We start from the raw sequence: 22,959 nt of genomic DNA, 5'->3' as shown, positions 1-22,959 counted from the left end.
AGATATGATGACTTTCACCTTGATATTTTAGCGCGGATGACGTATACCTAGTCGAATTGCACTGTAGGGGGGCGAGAACGAGTCTTCAACTTCTGTGAAATTACCACATCAAATGAGACGTGCAAACTTGGATGCAGTTATGAAGCCGCTTCAGGGCAGGTGCGTGCGTTGCTAGACCCTTTTTACTGGGGCACGTGAGTTATGATTAACTTTGATAATCCCAAAATAAAGACATTAAACTATATGCAACAACTGAATTGACGCTTCTAAAAGCAACGCAGTTTAATCGAAGACTATGCACGCAGATAGGCTATCCATGCCCGTGCGCGTCTGTGTATTTAACGGCTACGCGCACGTCGTGCAGCCTTTTGCGCAGAAGTACTTGGTTACACAAGTTTGTATAGGTAATTATGTTGTAAATGCAATTGTCAAGCAGTTTGTGATGCATTTTGGAAACAGGAGATGAGCGCCTGTTCTAATGCGCCACCTGGCCCGTTCTCGAAGACTTACTTTTAGTTATTATTTGGGTAGCACACATATTCTGAATGCCTTCAGCAGAATTCAAATTAGCCATTTTAATCTAGATTAATCTAGATTAATTCCAAGATTTAATCTAGATTAAAAAAATTAATCTATGCCCACCCCTAATATATATATATGTGACCCTGGACCACAAAACCAGTCTTAAGTCGCTGGGGTATATTTGTAGCAGTAGCCAAAAATACATTGCATGGGTCAAAATTTTTGATTTTTCTTTTATGCCAAAAATCATTAGGAAATTAAGTAAAGATCATGTCTATGAAGATTTTTTTGTAAAATTCCTACTGTAAATATATCAAAATGTAATTTTTGATTAGTAATATGCATTGTTAAGAACCTAATTTGGAGAACTTTAAAGGTGATTTTCTCAGTATTTTGATTTTTTGCATCCTCAGATTCCAGATTTTCAAATAAATGTATCTCGGCCAAATATTGTCCTATCCTAACAAACCATACATCAACAGAAAGCTTATTTATTGAGCTTTCAAATGATGCATACTTCTCAGTTTTGTAAAATTTAACCTTATGACTGGTTTTGTGGTCCAGGGTCACATATATTTCATAGGTATATTATTTTTGCTGTACCCTACAGTAGGGAAATTACAATACTTCTTTCCTAGTTTCTACACTTGAAAGAGATATTTTGAATTTGGACTGCAGTAACGTTACCCAATGAATCCGCTAGCTGTCAGCAATTCATACTGCACTTTTAAGCTTTTATTTTGATGGAAACGGCAATAGAGCTTTTATTTTGTTGGAAAACTACAGCTTCAGTGAAAACAGGCTTACAAAAATGCATCTTACTACAAATCTAATGAAATGCTGTAATCATCTGCCGCAAAAATAAAGCATAACTGGTGGCCGTTGCTTTTGCAAATGTGCGTTAAACTCACAGCACATGCAGTAAACAAGTTCACGGCATTTACTGTGAACTGAGCCGTTCTGAAGTGCGGAAAACACCGGATCACGAGCTGATTAAGCCATATTGCGCTTTTGGTTTAGTTCGTTTGACAGATACTGTGTTAAAGCAAAATGACCCAAAATGCAACTTTAAAGACTTTTTATGTTGGAATAAGAAGTTCAAATATATTTTAAAAACACTTTTTGCCTGGAAGATCTATCGATTCATATCATCATGTGACCACGATAATATCGCGTCAGTTTTGCTATTGTGATATCATGATATTGATAACATCATTACATCCATAATATTTACTTGTTAATATGTGTGTCATCAGTTATTTTCAGTGTGAACTGATATTTGATTGGTTGTTCTGTCTCTTCGTCTCTAATCAGCCCTCCCCCGAGCCCATCGGGCACCGTGACGGTGACGTCAGGCCACGCCCAGTACCAGTCTGTGCCAGTCTACGAAATGAAGTTCCCTGACCTCTGCGTGTACTGAAGCACAACCTTTCACCTTAACCCTATCCCACAGACTCAACCTTGACATTTTTCACACTTTATGTTTGGTCTTGTGACCTTTAACTCACCTGAGCCACTCATCTTAGACACTTTTCACTATAAACGTCACACCAATCAGCACGCGGAGCTTGAAACCAGCTGTCCAATCATACACCAGCTCTGTAGAATCATGTGAATCGTTCGTGTGTGGTTTTCAGTTTGATTCTTGCACTAAACGGCAGCTCTAAGAATCAAACCAGGAGTCTTTTGAACACTTGATTCTTCTGCTTTTTATTGTATTGATTCATAGGAGTCATTTAGTAAATGACTCACTCTGGCTGCATTAAGGAAACTTAATTGCTATCATTAGCTTAAGTGCTAGTTTATTTTCATTAACTCTTATTTGGAAGCCATCATCAGCAGGGAGATTTAAAGATAGACGATAGATTTCTGCTCGCTTGAATCTCTCCAATATAAATGCTTATAGTGTACAGTATCGTGTAGCATAGCCTATTTTTGACAAATATATATAGTTTTAGATTAAATGATTGTTGATCGTGTGCTGTTTGTGTTCTGTTTGCATGGCTTAGCCAATGTTTCCACTGCAAACGTTTGTGAGTTTAGGCCTTTATTAATCTACAGTTAGCCTTTAACTTCGATGTTGTGGATGTCAACGGGGCTTTTGTTCACCCAGAGTTCTTAGTGATCACTATGCTCTCCATTTTGCCTTCACTGTATAGAGAAACCAAAACATTTGCTTTTCATCACCAAAGAGCTCTGCCCACACCCTTCCTTTATGGCCACCCAGGCCGCCAATCAAATCCTGAGCCAATCAGAAACTGAATTCTCTTTGAGGGCGGGAACACCGCAGTGTTCTTGAACTCAAGCCTCAGAACAGTTTCTGGAAAACTGGGAGCTGATGGATATCTGTGATTAAAATGATTTTCATTCATCAACCAGGTCAACCACAAGAGCGTTCAAATGCTTTTTTGCTTTTCAGGTGACTTTATTCATCTACCTTGGACAAAAATATGTCATGCTGAATTCTGACGATTTTTTTGTGACTGTTAGATGCTGAAATACTTTGCTGGAAATGTTTCACATCATCTGTGCTTCCCGTGGTGAGAGCTGTGATCAATTTCAGTTGCGTTTAGCTGGTAGAAACGTGTCTACGTGGGACCGTTTAGGACATTTTAGTTGATTCTGAGGTGCTTTTCATGGATTCTGGGGGTTTGTTGACAAACGATTGGCTTGTCTTTGTTTTGCGAATGTATTTATGTTGTTGGAACGGCAAGTGAATGGACGGATGATTATACAGTTGAAGTCAGAAGTTTTTACACACCTTGCAGAATCTGCAAAATGTTAATTATTTTACCATAAATTAGAGGGATCACACAAAATGCATGTTATTTTTTATTTAGTTCTGACCTGAATAAGATATTTCACATAAAAGATGTTTACATATAGTCCACAAGAGAAAATAATAGTTGAATATATGAAAATGGCCCCGTTCAAAAGTTTACATACTCTTGATTCTTAATACTGTGGTGTTACCTGAATGATCAACAGCTGTTTTTTTTTAGTAATGGTTGTTTATGATTTCCTTGTTTGTCCTAAACAGTTAAACTGCCTGCTGTTCTTCAGAAAAATCCTTCAGCTTCCACAAATTCTTTGGTTTTTCAGCATTTTTGTGTATATTTGAACCCTTTCCAACAATGACTGTATGATTTTGAGAATTTAGTGACTCGTATGCAACTATTAAAGAAGGTTCAAACACTCACTGATGCTCTAGAACAGGGTTCCTCAAATCTTACCCTGGAGGGCCAATGCGCTGCAGAGTTTAGCTCCAACCCTGATCACACTCACCTACCTGTTATTCTCTAATGATCCTGAAGACCTTGATTAGCATGCTCAGGTGTGTTTGATTAGGGTAAGAGCTAAACTCTGCAGGAAAATGGATCTCGTGGGCCAGATTTGATGATCCCTGCTCTAGAAGGAAACATGATTTGCATTAAGAACTGGGGCTGAAAACTTTTGAACAGAATGGCAAAACTTACAAAACATTACAAGGTGTATGTAAACTTTTGACTTCAACTGTAGATGCTGTAATGATGATGCAATGCTGTTGCCATTTGTTGGCCCTGTGAAATCAACGGTCTGTTTGTGACTTGAAACTTGCACTGCATTGTGGGATTTGTATGCACAGAAAGTTAAGAATGTCTTGAAGTATTTAAAGGCCAAACTTCAGAGATGTCTTGTTCTAAATCTGCAATAGGATCGATTTCATGTCTACTATAATTTCCATTACATCTGAGCTGATGACTGCAAGATGGCAGATCTTCTGCCTTGTTTCCGATCTGTCTAGTCTCTTAAAGGAAGTCTGTTTTAAAGTGTTAAAGGGAGGATTTTAGTGACAAAATGTTGGTGGACAGGAAATAGTCAGTAGTTAACTTTCTCTCAGTAACTTGCTGCATTTCAATAGAAGTTGCTTTGCGACAATACGCGTAAAATGCTGTGATGAAATCAGGCACATTATTTCTGTAGAAATATAAAATCGTAAATAATTTCTAGATTAATGCAATATATTTTTGGTGTAATATGAAATAGGAATGTGTTGTTTCTCTGACACATCATCTGTAATGCACCTTTAGAGGTTTATGTGTGTGCGTGTGTGAGAGAGTGAGTCAAAGGGATACAATAAGTCTATTTTTTGCATGCTGTTCTGTTTTTGTTTTACATCAGTAAAGGGAAATCTTGTTTTGGGTCTTATTGTAACTTCTAATATCATTTTTAGTGTAATTCACAATATATGTTTTCTTTTCATCCTCAGTGGAATTTTACGGTACTTTACAGTAGTGTTTATCACATGGTTTGTCTGAAACTGATCTTTAGTTTTAATTTTATCTTTAATTTTTTTGTTTCTGTTTTTATGGGAGAGAAGTGTAGAATAAGAGGTTATTTTTCAGGCCGATGGTGATGTGTCGATATGGAACAGAAATGTTTTGCAGTCTTCCGTGTGAAGATAATCCAGACGATAGACATACGGTATGTCTACATGCATCACGCTAGATTTCAAATGTGTAAAAGGTACGAACCACTGCAGTGTTGCTAAAGTACGTGATTCTAAGAGTTACCATGAAATCTCTAGGTGTTAATTAGCCATATCCAGGTTCGCTGTCTGACAGTGTCTGCCACATTAATGTGCAATGAGATTTTATGTACGAGATCTTAAAGTCTTAATAAAGATTTTGTATTTAAATATTTACTGTTTCTGTTGTCTTTTGTAAATTCTCATTATTGTAATATAGTAAAGAAAGTCATCCTAAGGCCAGATTTCAATTCAATACATCAAAAACAACTATGATGTACAGTTGAAGTCACAATTTTACATATACCTTGCAGAATCTGCAAAATGTTAATTATTTTACCTAAATAACAGGGATCATACAAAATGCACATTGTTTTTTTTATTTAGTACTGACCTGAATAAGATATTTCACATAAAAGACATTTACATATTGTCTATTAGAGTTCAATTGATAAAAATTACCCTGTTCAAAAGCTTACATACACACTGAATGATCCACAGCGTTTTTTTGTTTTGTTTTGTTTTTTTGTTTAGTGATAGTTCTTCATGAGTCCCTTGTTTGTCCTGAACAGTTAAACTACCTGCTGCTCTTCAGAAAAATCCTTAAGGTCCCACAAATTCTTTTTTTCAACATTTTTATTTATTTGAACCCTTTCCAACAATGACTATATTATTCTGAGATTCATCTTTTCACGCTGAGGGACTCATATGCAACTATTACAGAAGGTTCAAATGCTCACTGGTGCTTCAGAAGGAAAAACAATGCATTAAGAGCCAGGGGTGAAAACTTTTGAACAGAATGAAGATGTGTATTTGATTTTGCTTAAATATCAGATTTTTTCATTTAGTACTGTTCTTCAGAAGATACTTACATGTTTCCCAGAAAACAAAAAGTTACATTTACCCTGATCTTAAAATTAGCTCTTAATGATTCGCGTTGGATGGATCTCAAAATCATCCAGTCATTGTTGGAAAGCATTGAAATACACAAAAATGTTGAAAAGCCAAAGAATTTGTGGGACCTGGGGATTTTTATGAAGAACAGCAGACAGTTTAACTGTTCAGGAAAAACAAGAGACTCATGAACAACTATCACTAAAAAAAACAGCTGTGGATCATTCAGGTAACAACTCCGTATTAAGAATCAAGTGTATGTAAACTTTTGAACAGGGTCATTTTTATAAATTCAACTATTCTTTTCTCTTGTGGACTATATTTAAACACCTTTTATGCAAAATATCTTATTGAGGTTCGTGTAAAATAAAAAATAACATGCATTTTGTATTATCCCTCTTATTTGGGGTAAAATAATTAACATTTTGCAGATTCTGCAAGGTGTATATAAGCTATTGACTTCAACTATACTTACAATTGTTCTTAAATGCACTTATTTAATGGGTTTGACCATTTAAGAGCAGACCATTGTTAACTTAAACTAAAACTATTTAAAACTATTTGTTATTTAAAGGGGCTATATGTAACTTTTTCCCCAAAATAAACGTAACAATAGCCTTTTTATTTGACCATTTATGACTCAAACATCTCCCGATGAGCATACTGACACCTTGTCAGCTCACAGTGGGTGCACCTATAAGCCTCTATTCTATTTTTCCTATTTTCTGTCGGGTCGGATTTTTCGCACGCTGTCTGCGGATGTGACGTCAAGCGCGTTCATGTTAAACGTTTCAGATCACTCTGCCACCACCGCTAGTCATATATATTGCAAACAAACTTAGTTTCTCAAACAATATGTGACCCTGGACCACAAAACCAGTCTTAAGTCGCTGGGGTATATTTGTAGCAATAGCCAAAAATACATTGCATGGGTCAAAATTTTTGATTTTTCTTTTATGCCAAAAATCATTAAGAAATTAAGTAAAGTTCATGTTCCATGAAGATTTTTTGTAAAATTCCTACTGTAAACATATCAAAATGTAATTTTTGATTTGTAATATGCATTGTTAAGAACCTAATTTGTACAACTTTAAAGGTGATTTTCTCAGTCTTTTTGATTTTTTTGCATCCTCAGATTTCTGATTTCAAATAGATGTATCTCAGTCAAATATTGTCCTATCCTAACAAACCATACATCAATAGAAAGCTTAATTATTGAGCTTTTATATGATGTATAAATCTCAGTTTTGTCAAATTTAACCTTATGACTGGTTTTGTGGTCCAGGGTCACATATATGTATTTGACTGTTCTTACCTCTGTAAACATAATGTTGACTTCTTTGCAGCGGATGACTTGTGAAGTGTGTACGTACGACTCGCGCTGCGTCGCGAGTTTAAATTTCAGAAAGTTACATATAGCCCCTTTAAAATAAGCTAAAATAAAATAAATAAAAATGAAATAAAACTTATTTTTACATAAACAATAAATGCGTTTATTATTTTAATGACACCGACATCAGTTACTAGTGGATAAACAAATACTGAAAAAATATAAAATTCAACTGCTGGCATTAACGATCCAGCACACAAGCGCAGCTTTTAATAGGTCAAGAACCAGCAGATCTTGGATGATGATCTTGCGTGGCCTTCGGATACTGAGTGACTTCAGACTGAGCTTAACTTTTCATAAATGTGCATGACATCCGTTCTCAGTGATCATCGAGATCTCCCTGAAAATATAACAAAATACAGAACTGCTTCATTCTATTGCTCCAATTCTTCTTCCTCTTTTTCTTGTTCTTTTTCTTCCTTCTCCTCTTCTTCTTCCTTTCCTGGCTCCTCCTTCTCCTCCTCTTCTTCTTCCTCCTCCTCCTCCTCCTCCTCTTTAATATCCTGTTTTGGTTTGCTGTGTGTGGGGTTTTTGTTGAGTGCAGGTGTTTGTGCCTGCACATGTGTGTTGGATTGGTTGTGTGTGTAAGTTTGAGGCTGGGGTGGGGTCATTTCATTGCTCTCCTCACTGGAGTCCTGATTGGATGATTGTGCTGAAGAATGAGGCTTACGGTGGCAGGGTGGGCGGGGTCCAGAACACGATGAGGTGACTGAGTGGTTGAAGTGTGAAGCTGCCATACACTCAGCAGTTGATCGATCGCAGACGCACTGCAGTCGGTCACACACACTCACACCAGAACCTGCAATACATACACAACACAATCTTTAGCACAAAGCTGACCTCCAAAAAAAAAGTTCAGAATTTGAGTATTTTTGGCATGCAGTGTGTGTGTGTGTGTGTGTGTGTGTGTGTGTGTGTGTTATGCCGTACATCGAGGCTTTCCTTTGTGGCAGCTGATGTGAGCGTTGAGCTTTCTGTTTTTCCTGCAGCCCAACACAATAAGCTGCTCCAAACAGCACTGCTGCAGAAAACAGCACCTGACACAAGAGACACGTCAAGGACAGTCAGGACACAACAAAGCTTCACTGAATGTAATTGTCTGTGTGTACATATATATATATATATACTGTATATACACTGCCAGTCAATAGTTTGGGCACCCTTAACTTATAACATGTTTTTTATGATCTTAAAAGCCTTTTGATTGGTAGATAGCGATAGATCGAAAGGTTTGAGGTCAGTTATATTTTTGAAAGTCTGATTTATGTTTTATGATCTTAAAAGCCTTTTGATTGGTAGATAGCGATAGATCGAAAGGTTTGAGGTCAGTTATATTTTTGAAAGTCTTTTTTGTTCAAGTACTGTAAAATGGTTTAGAGTAAAACAGTAATACTGTGAAATATTATTACAATTTAAAATAGCAGTTTTGTGTTTAAATATTTAAAATGTCATTTATTCCTGTGATGAAAAGCTGAATTTTCAGCATCATTACTCCAGTCTTCAATATCACATGATCCTTTAGAACACATGATCTGAAGGATTTTCTTTGCTGCTCAAGAAACATAGTAAAAACAGCTGTGCTGCTTAGTAAGTGTGTGGAACATGTGATACATTTCTCAGTGTTCTTTTATGAATGCGAAGTATTTAAGTAAAAATATTCTGAAATAGTGTAAATGTTTTTATTGTCACTTTTGAACAATTTAATGCGTCCTTGGCTGCTATACAGTGGTGGCCACAAGTATTAACACAACACCAGTATTTTCACCAGCTAAAAATGGGTTTAAGTCAGTTATTTCTATCTTTTGCTGTAGTATGTCAGTAGGAAATATCAGTTTACATTTCCAAACGTTCATTTTGCCATTAATTGTAATAATCCAGTGTGATTTTTGTTTGCACAAGGAGTCTGACAACAGCCAGTGCTCCACACAGAAATCTGATCTCATCATCATCCAGTCTTTTTGGAAGGACATGAAGAAACAGAACCAACGGAGACAGACTAAACCCAGAAGAACTGTGGCAACATCTCCAAGATTCTTCAAAAAACCTACCTGCAAAGCTTCAGCACTGTTAAAAGATTTAGGCACTTGTGTAAAAATTATGTAAAATGAGGATGCTGTCAAAAATAATGTCATTTGGGGGGGGGGGGTCATACAATGGAGTAAGAAGTGTGGAGATTAGCTCCTGTCTAGCTTCCTTTAAAATTATTATTTTATAACGCATTTTCAGAAAACTAATTGTGGACATTGTTTTTAATACCGTAAGACCCATCTGAACAACTGCTATCCGTGTCAGCTACTTTAATGGCGAGTAACCTGCGTAAATATAAATACAGCGAGCCTGCAAGCACTAGGCCGGAGACATCCTCGACACGAGTCGCCACCGCATCCGGCGACTCGCCTCCTATTCCACAGCATAAATCGGTTATGGATACGGAGAATTGGAAAGCAGACATTTTAGCCTCTTTGAAAGAGGATATCTCGGTGGTTATCGGGGCGGAACGTAAAAATGCTCTGTCTGAGGATTTCGGCTTTCTTAAGAACAAGCTTAAAGAAGTAAAGTCGGAAATTGCGAACAACACGGCGGCGATCCATGCTGAAATGGATAATATGAAGACCGCTATCCGTGATGTGGAGGAAGGAGTGTTAACATGGTCGGACGAGATTGTTTCATTACAGACAACAGTTGCAGAACTTAAAACAGAGTTGGCTAGTCTAAAGGAAAAGAACGACGATTTAGACGGAAGGATGCGGAGATGCAATTTACGCATTTCAGGGATTCCAGAGGAGACCGGTTCGACTTCTACCGTTGCAATCAAGCTGCTGAAAGAAGTTTTAAGCCTAGAGAAAGACATCCTAATCGACCGTTCGCACAGAGGTCTAACGCCTAAAAAGCCAAACGGAAAACCCCGGGTGATTATCGCCAAACTCCACTATTACCAGGATTGCGTAGAAGTACTCCGCCGAGCCCGAGAACAAGGACCGCTCCGATACAAAGATAGCCATCTTTCCAGACTACACCGCGAGTGTGGCCAGAGCGCGGGCTGCTTTCAATGATGTTCGGAATTTGCTCCGAGGCAAACGTGATGTTCGATACGGGATAATGTTTCCAGCTCGATTTCGAATTTCTTACCAGGGTGACAGCAAGGAATTTAGATCCGGAGAAAGCAATGACCTACGTGAAGTCCATGATTTAAAATGAGGAAACAGCAAAGTGACTGTGACATCATTCAGATGTGTTTTTTTTTTTTTTTTTTGTTACTTTTTCGTATTTTGACAAGGACAAGTGCTTAAAACATTGAGGCTTTTTCTAATTTACTATCCGGATCCTTGGTCTCATAATATAGAACTTTTAATATACATCTCCATTTTGTATTTTCCTTATAAGGTGAGAGCACAGAGATGTCATTCGCTCCATTTAAACAGTTACAAGAGACGTTTGGACCTCTGTGTATATCTAAATGATAATGCTTCACAATAGACAATTGGTGTTCTAAGGGATGTTTATATAAAACATTCATATTGATCCACTGTTGCTGTTCACTGTTGATACAATGTGAAGCGTTATTATTATTATTATTATTATGATTTATTTATTAAATTTTTTTTGCAGTTAGGGGGCTAGACAGGGGCTGGTTTATCAGACACTAAAGTTGTTCTCCTTTGCCATAAATTTCTTAATGGCTAACACCAGTTCAATGGGAAGCGCAGGGTGCATGATTAATTTTATTAGTTGGAATGTAATCTTTAAATCATCCTGTGAAACGGAAAAAAGTACTTTTACACCTTGATTATTTGAAGGCTGACATAGCGTTTCTCCAAGAAACCCATCTCCGGGTAACAGACCAGTCTAGACTAACAGGAGGATGGATAGGGCAAACATTTCATTCAAGCTTTAACTCCAAGACAAGGGGGGTCGCAATTATAGTGCGTAAGAAAATACCATTTGTAATATCTAATAAAGACTCAGACCCCATGGGGCGTTTTATCATTGCGATGGGTAGATTATATGGACTCCCTGTTATTCTAATGAACATTTATGCCCCAAACTGGGATGATAATATTTTCTTTACTAATACCTTTTCCCGAATTTTTGTGTCTCAGTTTGTTCTGTTTCTTCATGTCATTCCAGACAGACTGGATGATGATGATGAGATCAGATCTCTGTGTGGAGCACTAGCTGTTGTCAAACAAAAATCTCGCTGGATTTTTACAATTAATGGCTAAATTAATGTTTGGAAATATAAACTGTTATTTCCTACTGACACACTATAGCAAAAGATAGAAATAACTGACTTAAACCCATTTTTTAGCTGGTGAAAATACTAGTGTTCTAATAATTTTGGCCACCACTGTATAAAAGTATTTAAAAAAAATCTTACTGACCCCAAACTTTTGATGACTGCTTGTCCTAACTGAAACTGTAACATTTATTCCAGTAAATATGAGTGTGTTTGTGTGTTCTGACCGGTCCAGTTGGTCTACTGGGTTTCCTGTCCCCTGCTGTCCACAGTAGCAGCCGTAGTGTTGATACTCATGAGGACATCGTCCGGTCTGACAGTACAGCATTTCTCCCAGACCAGACATATCCCTCAACACCTCTCCAGATGCACTGTACTGAAAGAAAGAGGTGCTGCACTCTACAAACACAGACACACACACACACACACACACACAGATTAATGCAACCACACTTCTTTGATTTTGGCATCTTGTCATTTCTCTCTCATCATTTCTGTCTGTCTGTTACCTATCTAATATAAGTATGTTTACATGCATATTAGTTTGATTTTAGCTGCACTAAAGCTTTAATTTGTCTTTTTAAAATTTCATGTAAACAGTTTAGTCTGACTGAAATTGTACCAGCCGGTTTTGTGATGTCAGACTAACAGACCAAAGTAATGCAATTGTAGCTTTATGCAGTATGAATACAATGCAAATAGCCTGGATTGGAAGCACCAGGAGAAGTTGCCAGGCCACCAGAATTTATTTGAATATATGTGGGATTATTAGCAAAAATCATACCATGTGTTATACTTGCAGGGACAGTATGCTTGGAAATAATATTTCACGTATTTGATAGCATAATAGCAATAAGCTTTGCGCTTTTGATACTTATAATATAAAACAAGGTCTCAGTTTTTAAAATCTGACAGTTTTATACCGAAATACAAACAATGTGTCTTGCAATAATGTGCTTTTCATGCTCTTTAATGTGGTGAGACAGATTGCTGTATTCATGTGAATCATAGACTGTAAAAAAAAAGATGGACGACGCGTCTCCACTTCATTCCATATAGAAAAGTGAAGCCAATACATCTCAATATGGCTGCTGCCATCTTGGGGGAAATTACGCCATTTGGAGCCAGAGCATGCTCAGTAGAGGTTCGTTTGGAGCCAGAGTCTGCGCAGTAGTGTCGTTAGGCACTTTTTATAGCATTAAATAACTACCTAAAAACAAACTTATTAGAAAAACGAACACCTGAACATGAATCAGCATTATAAACCTCACATGATGGAAACCATCTTTGGAAAAAAATAATTTGAAGTGTAATTCGATAATTTAGTATGGCTCACGTCCCATTAGATTACATGGAGAGGGCGGGGTTTTAAGACCTATACATGCAGCCAGCCACCGGGGGGCAATCGAAATGTTTTGGCTTCACTTTTCAGGACTTGTAGGGCACACTTGATGTGAATCAGTGTTTTTTAATTTACAATGAGACATTTGTTTAATTAAATTATACTGTTTTCTTTATGCAAATTCCACCACCTACTTCTCAGAAACGTCTGTGGCATCCAATCCTTCATTCCTCACATGTATTTAATTAAATCAACAATAAAACATTCTAAAGGTCGAAGGGGACTCCAACTTGTTAACATAAGTTATACTGTTGTCTTTTCTAAGGTATATAAGTGACTATTCACAAGCTGTTTTATTCTGGTTTAATATAGTAAATAAGAGGTCTTCAACCTTGTTCCTGGGGACCCAATATCCTTAAAAGCTACAACCCTAATCAAACACACCTGAAGTAGACAATCAAGCTCCTCAAGACTGCTTGAAAATTTCAGGCAGTTGTGCTGATGCAGGTTGGAAATAAACTTTCCAGGAAAGTGGGTCCCCAGGAGCAGGGTTGAACACCTCTGCGGTAAATGATTGGAAATAATATTTAACATCTTCCATTTATTATTTGTAGCAAGCCAGCCACCCAGTAATCGCAAATAATTTATTGCTTTGTTGCTTTTAATATAACACAGCTCAGCTTTTCAAATTTAAAAAATTTGTGGTTTTCCTTTTTATTTCAAGTTTATAGTACAATATAAACATAAAAGGAACATCAGAAGGAATGAAAAAAAAAACTATATTTTGGGAACTTCGTTCTTAAATCTTTTAATTTAATCAAAAATATCTTAATTTGTGTTCCAAATACGAATGAAGGTCTTATGGGTTTGGAACAACATGAGGGTGAGTAATTAAGGACAGTATTTTCATTTTGGGTGATCTAGCTCTTTAAGGCAAGAAACTACAGGCAAAACCATTATTTTTTCACTATTTATAGGCTATTTTGCCTTCATAACAGTGTTTAACATAATAGTTTCATTAATAGTTAATAGTTTCTTCCAGACTAGTGGAAAGAAATATTTATATGCATATCTATTTTTTCCATTTCATTCTATATTTCTCACCTCCAGAGTTGTCTTGCTGCGGCTGCAGACCTGACAGTCCAGCAGCCTCCAATAAAGACCAGGCAAAGAGTGGCGCCGACCGTCTCCGGACCCGGTGAGACTCTGGGAAACACACACAAACACACACACTGATTTCTCCTGAGTACAGGCGCATGTTAAGAAGTGTTTGGAGATTAGCTTAACCTAATTTACCCAAGCAGGACATGTTCTTGGATGAACATGCTGGTACAACCTTACCATAGGAACAGGTATATCATCAAGTTATGAACAAGTTTGGACTCTTTTCACATTTTCAGAGTTCTCAAAGCAAAAGTAATCATGATTGGGTAAACTTCCATCCACCTTTTTCTTCAACACAGAAGTAAGTCTATGGGTGAGTCTTCCAGTTTATTATTCGCTATAGGGAAATAACGAGAAGAATAACAAAGTGCAGTAAACCGTAAAACTGTTTGCACTACTAGTGTACAGTCGTGGCCAAAAGTTGAGAATGACACAAATATTCGTTTTCACAAAGTTTGCTACTAAACTGCTTTTAGATCTTTGTTTTAGTTGTTTCTGTGATGTACTGAAATATAATTACAAGCACTTCATACGTTTCAAAGGCTTTTATCGACAATTACATGACATTTATGCAAAGAGTCAGTATTTGCAGTGTTGGTCCTTCTTTTTCAGGACCTCTGCAATTCGACTGGGCATGCTCTCAATCAACAACTGGGCCAAATCCTGACTGATAGCAACCCATTCTTTCATAATCACTTCTTGGAGTTTGTCAGAATTAGTGGGTTTTTGTTTGTCCACCCGCCTCTTGAGGATTGACCACAAGTTCTCAATGGGATTAAGATCTGGGGAGTTTCCAGGCCATGGACCCAAAATTTCAACGTTTTGGTCCCCGAGCCACTTAGTTATCACTTTTGCCTTATGGCACGGTGCTCCATCGTGCTGGAAAATGCATTGTTCTTCACCAAACTGTTGTTGGATTGTTGGAAGAAGTTGCTGTTGGAGGGTGTTTTGGTACCATTCTTTATTCATGGCTGTGTTTTTGGGCAAAATTGTGAGTGAGCCCACTCCCTTGGATGAGAAGCAACCCCACACATGAATGGTCTCAGGATGCTTTACTGTTGGCATGACACAGGACTGATGGTAGCGCTCACCTTTTCTTCTCCAGACATGCCTTTTTCCAGATGCCTCAAACAATCGGAAAGAGGCTTCATCAGAGAATATGCCCCAGTCCTCAGCAGTCCATTCGCCATACTTTTTGCAGAAGATCAATCTGTCCCTGATGTTTTTTTGGAGAGAAGTGGCTTCTTTGCTGCCCTTCTTGACACCAGGCCATCTTCCAAAAGTCTTGGCCTCACTGTGTGTGCAGATGCGCTCACACCTGCCTGCTGCCATTCCTGAGCAAGCTCTGCACTGGTGGCACTCCGATCCCGCAGCTGAATCCTCTTTAGGAGACGATCCTGGCGCTTGCTGGACTTTCTTGGACGCCCTGAAGCCTTCTTAACAAGAATTGAACCTCTTTTCTTGAAGTTCTTGATGATCCTATAAATTGTTGGTTTAGGTGCAATCTTAGTAGCCACAATATCCTTGCCTGTGAAGCCATTTTTATGCAATGCAATGATGGCTGCACGCGTTTCTTTGCAGGTCACCATGTTAACCATGGAAGAACAATGATTTCAAGCATCACCCTCCTTTTAACATGTCAAGTCTGCCATTCTAACCCAATCAGCCTGACATAATGATCTCCAGCCTGGTGCTCGTCAACATTCTCACCTGAGTTAACAAGACGATTACTGAAATGATCTCAGCAGGTCCTTTAATGACAGCAATGAAATGCAGTGGAAAGTTTTTTTTCGGGATTAAGTTAATTTTCATGGCAAAGAAGGACTATACAATTCAGATGATCACTCTTCATAACATTCTGGAGTATATGCAAATTGCTATTATAAAAACTTAAGCAGCAACTTTTCCAGTTTCCAATATTTATGTAATTCTCAAAACTTTTGGCCACGACTGTACAAACCAGACCCATAAAATTTACAAATGGCTGCGCCTACTCTTACGGGAAGAAAAGGGTGGATAGCAGTGAACAAAAACTACTGTACTACAAATATAATTTTAGAGCACCCATTTGCCTGAATAGCAAGTGATAAAATCCACAATAGTCTTTAAATTACTTTACATTGGTCAGAAGAGAGAAAGATGTCAAATTTGCCATCACTTCCTCATCCGTTGTATTGGAAACGGCGTTAACCAATTTTATTTAATTTAATGCCAAGGTAATAAAACACAAATATGGTGTTATAAATCTAAATTAGTTTTTTTAAAAATAAAGATATAAAAATTATTTCTAGGTTTATGACATTATTAACTCTGGAAACGTGTCATCACATCTATATATAAACCATTTTCACAAACTCTTGTTCCAGAAACACTTCCTGCTTGGTTAAATCATATTATTTTTATTGGAGCTGCTAATATGGATTGACACCCTTACCGATTTTCTCTGATTCCTGTGAGCTGTCAGATGGCTTATTCTCTTCCTCTTTCTCTTGCTCCTCTTCCTCAGCTGACTCCTGCTGAGCTGTAGTCAATGATGGCAAGCGATCCAAGACAGGATGGGGAGGTTTCTGGAGATGAGGGGCAGTTTCAACAGCAGTCTGGCCTGATGTTGTGGTTCGTGTGCTGATGGGCTTGTGAGGAGGAACCGTAGAAGTGGTCTTGTGGTTCTTAGTGGGTTTTGCAGCTGTGTGAGTTGTTGGTCTTGGTGATACACTGTGAGGTTTAAAAAACCACATGGATGGACTGACCTCTTTGACCCTGGATGGGACCATGGTGGTTTGACTCGTCACTGATTTCTCTGCTTCCTCATCACTTTGAAGATCTTCCTTACTGTCTTTCTTGTGCTTCTCATCCTCTTTAGATGGAGCTTGTGTTTTCGGTTTGGTCGTGCTTAAGTAGCCAGGTTGTTCTGCGCTGCTTTCCTGACTCTTTCCTGTCTCTTTATCTTCCTCACTCTTCTTCTCGATCTCTTCAAACATCTCTTTCTCCTCACTTTCTTTCATAAATGGAATTCGCACTGAAGTGGTTGCAGCTAAAGTGTTTCTATTGGTAGCTGTTGGTGCGGTTGTTTTGTGATGTGAGTTCTGATTGGTTGTTATTTTAGTGGGTGTGGTCATCAGAACTATATAAGGGCTTTTTTCCCGCTCCTCTTCTTTCTCCTCTGATGACTCATTGCTCTTTTCCTCTGTTATGTTGTGTAAAGGTGGGCTGACATATGGTTTAGTGTTGCCACTTAGGTAATTAGTTGTAGTATGTGTACCAGATGTGTGTGTAGTATGCGCAGGTGTGTGTGTGACAGGTTTTAAAGTGATGCTTTCAGCTGACTGAAGTGTATCTTCATCACTCTTATCGTATTCCTCCTCAGATGAATGATATTCAGGCTGTGTGTGAGTTGTTGGTGTTGTATGGAGTGTATATTGAGGACTGTGTGTGTTTGAATGAGTTGAATCTGGTGATTGTGTTATTGCAGTTGGCGTTATGCTACCAGTCAGGTCATCTGCCATAAAACCAAAATATTACAGTCAAAAAACATGCTGAATGTTTTAATGAGGTCATCTGCATATGTGACCTTGGACCACAAAACCAGTCTTAAGTAGCATGGGTATATTTGTAGCAATAGCCAAAAATACATTGTGTGCGTCAAAATTGTAGATATTTCTTTTATGCCAAAATCCTTAGGATATTTAGTAAATATCATTCTCCATAAAGATATTCTGTAAATTTCCTACTGTAAATATTTATTTTGATTAGTAATATGCATTGCTAAAAACTTTATTTTGGACAACTTTGAAGGTGATTTCTCTTTATTTAGATTTTTTTTTGCACTCTCAGATTCCAGATTTTCAAATAGTTTTATCTGGGCCAAATATTGTTCTATCCTAACAAACCAACAATGGAAAAGCTTATTTATTTGACTTTCAGGTGATGTATAAATCTCAATTTAAAAAATTGACCCTTATGACTGGTTTTGTTGTCCAGGGTCACATATGTGTTTTCGGTTTTCAGACATGCTCACTATTTGTGCTCCACTCCATTGCATTGTGGGTAATGAGGATTTCCTTTTCCTTTTCGTCTCTGCCCGGTTCTTCTGTCGTCAGCACAGCAGTAACTAAAATACAGAAAGTGTCAACACAGTTCACATTATTATGGTTTTAAGATGATATGTTTATTTTTATATTCTAAAAATGGCTGTATAATTTAGAATTGGTGTATAATTCTATTATATGAATAAATAATTGTATTATAAATTTAATAAGGAATTGTCCCTTCTGTTGTTGTTTTTTACTAAACTACAACTAAATGTGTTATTTTTTTCATTAATGGAAATAAAGCTTAAATAAAGTTAAATACAATATAAATATTTGATGAAAAACTTAAATTTAAAAAAATGTACACATAAATTAGAAATTAGAAAATAGAAATGTTGCCTTGGAAAAGACTTGGAAGGACATGAGGGTGAGTAAATGATGCCTGGATTTTTATTTTTGGGTGAATCTCTTTAAATGTCTTTATTTATATTGCATTTTAGTTTTAAATAATTTTGTACTAAATGAGTTTTTCCGGTTCATTATCCGCTATAGGGAAATAACAAAAAAAAAAAAAAAAGTGCAGTAAACTGTAAAACTATTTGCACTACAAACCAGTGTGCTCATAATTTAGATAATACATTAAAATAATATGGTAAGACACACCAATTTGCAATATCAAGCAGAAAAATTATATTGCAAAGCCACACCCATTAAATTTTCAAATGGCCACGCCCACTCTTACAGGAAGAAAAAGGTGAATATCTTTATCTTAAATTGCTGAATTATAAACTAGAAAAAGCCAGCAGCTACAAAAAGAAATGTAAAAGAGAAAGCTAAGAAAGAGCCTTAGCTGAACTCAAACTGTGAGGATTAAAGGCTCGTCATCATTTAGACTATTTGATCAAGTGTTTTTTTGAACTGCGAGCAGTGAGTATGCTGGAATTCCAAAGAAGTCCTTGATGTACAAGTTGAGATAAATTTGTTTGTGGCTAGCTGAAAGCTCAAAATGCATAAACCAACACAGTGCATCTGAGGCCATAAGTCAGGCTGTAAAAAATGCCACACTCTTACCATTCTCATATTTCACTGCCTCTTCTTCCTCTCTCTCAACTATACTTTCTCTCTCTGGATTTCTGTCCATTTCTCTTTCCTCTGCTTCATTCTCCTGTTCCTCTGGACCTGAAGATGAAGTTCAGCTTAGATCAATGAAGTCTTTAGGTGGCTGAGGATTACTGGAGTTCTCAGAACTAGAGATATGAGGGAAAATTGCCAGAAAAGAGTCTAAATATAAGTTCAGTCAAGCACTTTACCTGACTGAAGTATCCCAGGGTACATTGTGCTCTGGATATTGCTGCCCTGAGAGCCGTTAACCAGCAGCAACTCATTGGTGAAGTTACTCCCAGTCTCATTCAGTGTGCCATTTAATCCTGAAAGACAAGAGGGAGCTATCTGATATCATTTTTTTAAAAGAAATCCTGAAGGACAGAGTGGATCTTACTCACTAAAAATTGCAGATTTCTTGTGCACACAGAAAATGTTCTTATGCAAAATTCCAACTGGATTTTCATCTTTTTATTCATCATAATAATATTTCTACAGTAAGTCTCAGTACTTTATTATACACAAAAACCATTCAAAAGTTCACTTTTGGTTTAATTAAGTAAATACAGTTAAAAACAGCAATATTGTGAAATATTAATAATAATAATAATAATAAAACAAATGTGTCTTGAACAAGAAATCAGCATATTAGAATGATTTCTGAAGGATAACTTGACACTGAAGACTGGAGTAATGATGCTGAAAATTTAGCTTTGATCACAGAAATAAATTACATTTTAAAATATATTCAAATAGAAAATAGTTATTTTAAATAGTAAAAATATTTCACAATATTACTGCTTTTGCTGTATTTTGGACCAAATAAATGCAGGCTTGGTAAGCAGAAGAAACTTAAAAACAAAAAAAATCTTACTGTTCAAAAACTTTTGACTGGTAGTATATGTATGTTTATATTAACAGATTCCATATTTTTGTGCATTACCATAGAACATGATCTCCATGTCGATGTCTGATGGAGAAAGCTCCACCCTGTCTGAAACACAAACCTCACTGTTAGTTGATCAGCAAATCAAAATCTCTTTCTCTCATTCTTTTATGTTTATGCAGTATATAAGCAGTATATAAAGCATATTTATAAAAGTAAAGTTCTATACGGCTATTACAAATATACAGCCAACAATAAATATAACAAATTGAAAAAAGGATAAAACAAATAACTAATGTAGGTCTAAACATCCTTACCTGTTCCATTGGCGACATCACTAGTGTAGGTGTCATTATCGGATAGATCCGTCACAAAGGGAGAAACTGAAGAGAGAACATAAAAGAGAGATGAACTTTCCTATTCTGTCTTGTGATATACTGCATGTATCTGATTCTTTCATCACTTCATCTCATCTGTGAGGTCTAAAGGTGCTTGTGCTCTGATTTAATATATTACTGTACCTGTCTGTGATGTGATCGGTTGGTTATCTCCAGCCTGTTTTGTGATTGGATGGTTGGAGTTGATGCAGTCAATAACCATCCGATCGCAAAGACAGAATCCTTCCTCACAGAAATCCAACATATCTGCAAATGTTGGACACATGGGGTCAACTAACTGTTTTCTATACCTTAGTCATGTCATATATATATACTATACTGGTCGTAATACTATAGAGAGTATTTTTTGAAGGCCAAAATCCAAGAAATAAATTAGTATTTAAGTACTTCTGGTTCCATCGTCTTTAAATCGTTGTTGTTGTTTTTTTGTTTTATACATATGCTGATTATTGGTAGGTTTAAAAATTCTTAAAAGCTATGTTGTTCAAGGAGAAGTTCACTTCTAGAATGAAAAATTCCTGATAATTTATTCACCCCATGTCATCCAAGACGTTCATGTCCTTATTTCTTTAGCTGCAAGGAAATTAATGTTTTTGAGGAAAACATTTCAGGATTTTTTCATATACTGGACTTAAATGGTGGCCAATGGGTTGTAGGTCCAAAATGCAGCTTCAAAGGGCTCTACACAATCCCAGCCAAAGAATAAAGGTCTTATCTACTAAAACTATGGGTCATTTTCTTAAAAATTGTCTTTGAGCATAATCACATTGGAAAAGTCTATGTGGTTAGTTCTTTGTCTGTGTACTCTGGTTCAGAAAGGTTGAGCAGGGCGCACAACAAGCATTTGTGGTTAAGAAGTATACGGTATATATTTCTATTTTTCTTAGAAAATGACAGGTCATTTTGATAGATAAGACCCTTATTCCTCAGCTGGGATTGTGTAGAGCCCTCTGAAGCTGCATTGAAACTCCAGTTTAGACCCATTGGCCACTATTGAAGTCCACTATATGGAGAAAAATCATGGAATGTTTTCCTCAAAAACCTTATTTCTTTTTGACTGAAGAAAGAAAGACATGAACATCTTGGATGACATGGGGGTAAGTAAATTATCTGAAAATCATTCTGGAAGTGAACTTCTATTTTAGGATTATCATGATGAATAAAAAATGTTCAAATGACCTTATTTTACGAAGAAAGAAGAAGAAAGATGCTGTAGGGATTGCTACTGTAATTTCCAGGTTGTCCTACAAAATTTTTAGCCCTTTGTCTGAAACACTTTTCTTTAAGACTCTTTGAAAAGCAAATCTGGCATGAAACTGTTTTGAAAATATGTGTGTACCACAGCTGGTGTTGTAGCTGCAGGTGTAGTTGTTGTATATCGGTGTCCTCCGACTGCAGTTTCCCTCCTTGAGCTCTTGAGAACATCTCCAGTGGGTAAGACAACACCTACAACACAATCACATTCATTTTAATTGTCAATTTATTTGTTTATATTTATTTATACAGCTTCCCAGAAAACAAGACGGCAAAAGAAAAATGAAGGGAAATGAAAACATTAATGTCCTCTGATGATATCAATATAGATGTGTGTGCCTTCATATCAAATTATATTCATATATGTGCATTTATATTAATATATGCACTTTAATATAAAGTGCATGTTTGTTTTTTACACGCTTCACTGCTCTGCCTGTTTTTATTTTTAATATCTTTTCACAAACTGCATAGAGAATCTGCTAACAGACAGAAAGAGGGGTCAGAGCACGCAATGTGTGTGTGCGGACTCCACTGAGAAGTTAATAAATCCATTTAAAATCTTTCTACCCCCTCCTGAGTCTAATTTTATCCTCTTCCCATCTCTCTCTCTCACCGGTCGAGTGCGTCGGCAGGCTGTACGTGCGCGCGCACGGTGTCCCGTGTGTTGGCGTTGCTGCAGTAATGTCCGTGATTCTCAATGTCCGCGGGACAGAGTCCGGTCTCACACCGCAGGTTGACCGCGAACTCCAGCACGGACCGCAGGTCATCAAACACAGCGTACAGCCAGGTGAACCGCACACCTAGACAACCTGTACGTAAAACACACACACAAACATACACCTATTTTAACGATAAACGATTGTTTATGGACATTATATAAATTAAGTTTACGTATATTTTCTCATGGGCATTTGTTTGATAATGTTAATGGAACTCACCAATCTGAAGCTCATCAGAATTTAGGTCACTTGTTTCTGGGCAGAAAACAGCAGCGCCATGAACTGCACAAAGAAAAGTATTTGTCGTAAACCATAAGTTATTCCTCTAACATAACAATAAACTGAATAATCACAATGCAGGGTAATATTAGGTCAGCAGAAATACAAGAATGTTTGCTTAAATATTGAAGGAATCTTAAGTATAATAAACAGTATGGCACAAAATGAATATTTTACATGGCAAATAAAACAATAAAACCTGTGCTTATTCACAATATTTTTTTTGTGTATTATC

At 37.0% G+C, this 22,959-nt stretch overlaps 1 protein-coding gene across 1 annotated transcript; it reads right to left on the bottom strand.

Moving 5' to 3' along the window:
• Positions 1–7,687: 7,687 nt before the first annotated feature.
• On the bottom strand, positions 7,688–22,710 carry oc90 (otoconin 90; the record flags this gene model as incomplete). Its single annotated transcript, XM_073849361.1, has 14 exons — positions 7,688–8,112; positions 8,244–8,350; positions 11,778–11,949; positions 13,997–14,098; positions 16,491–17,552; positions 18,072–18,164; positions 19,150–19,263; positions 19,395–19,511; positions 20,129–20,179; positions 20,389–20,454; positions 20,593–20,715; positions 21,809–21,915; positions 22,340–22,535; positions 22,665–22,710. Coding segments are annotated over 14 exons (2,781 nt in total), but the record flags the coding sequence as incomplete, so codon positions are not given.
• Positions 22,711–22,959: the final 249 nt, after the last annotated feature.

This window comes from Garra rufa, chromosome 10, assembly GCF_049309525.1.
Source record: "Garra rufa chromosome 10, GarRuf1.0, whole genome shotgun sequence".
In the NCBI taxonomy this organism is placed as follows: domain Eukaryota; kingdom Metazoa; phylum Chordata; class Actinopteri; order Cypriniformes; family Cyprinidae; genus Garra; species Garra rufa.
This window is presented reverse-complemented; position numbering and strand designations above follow the sequence as displayed.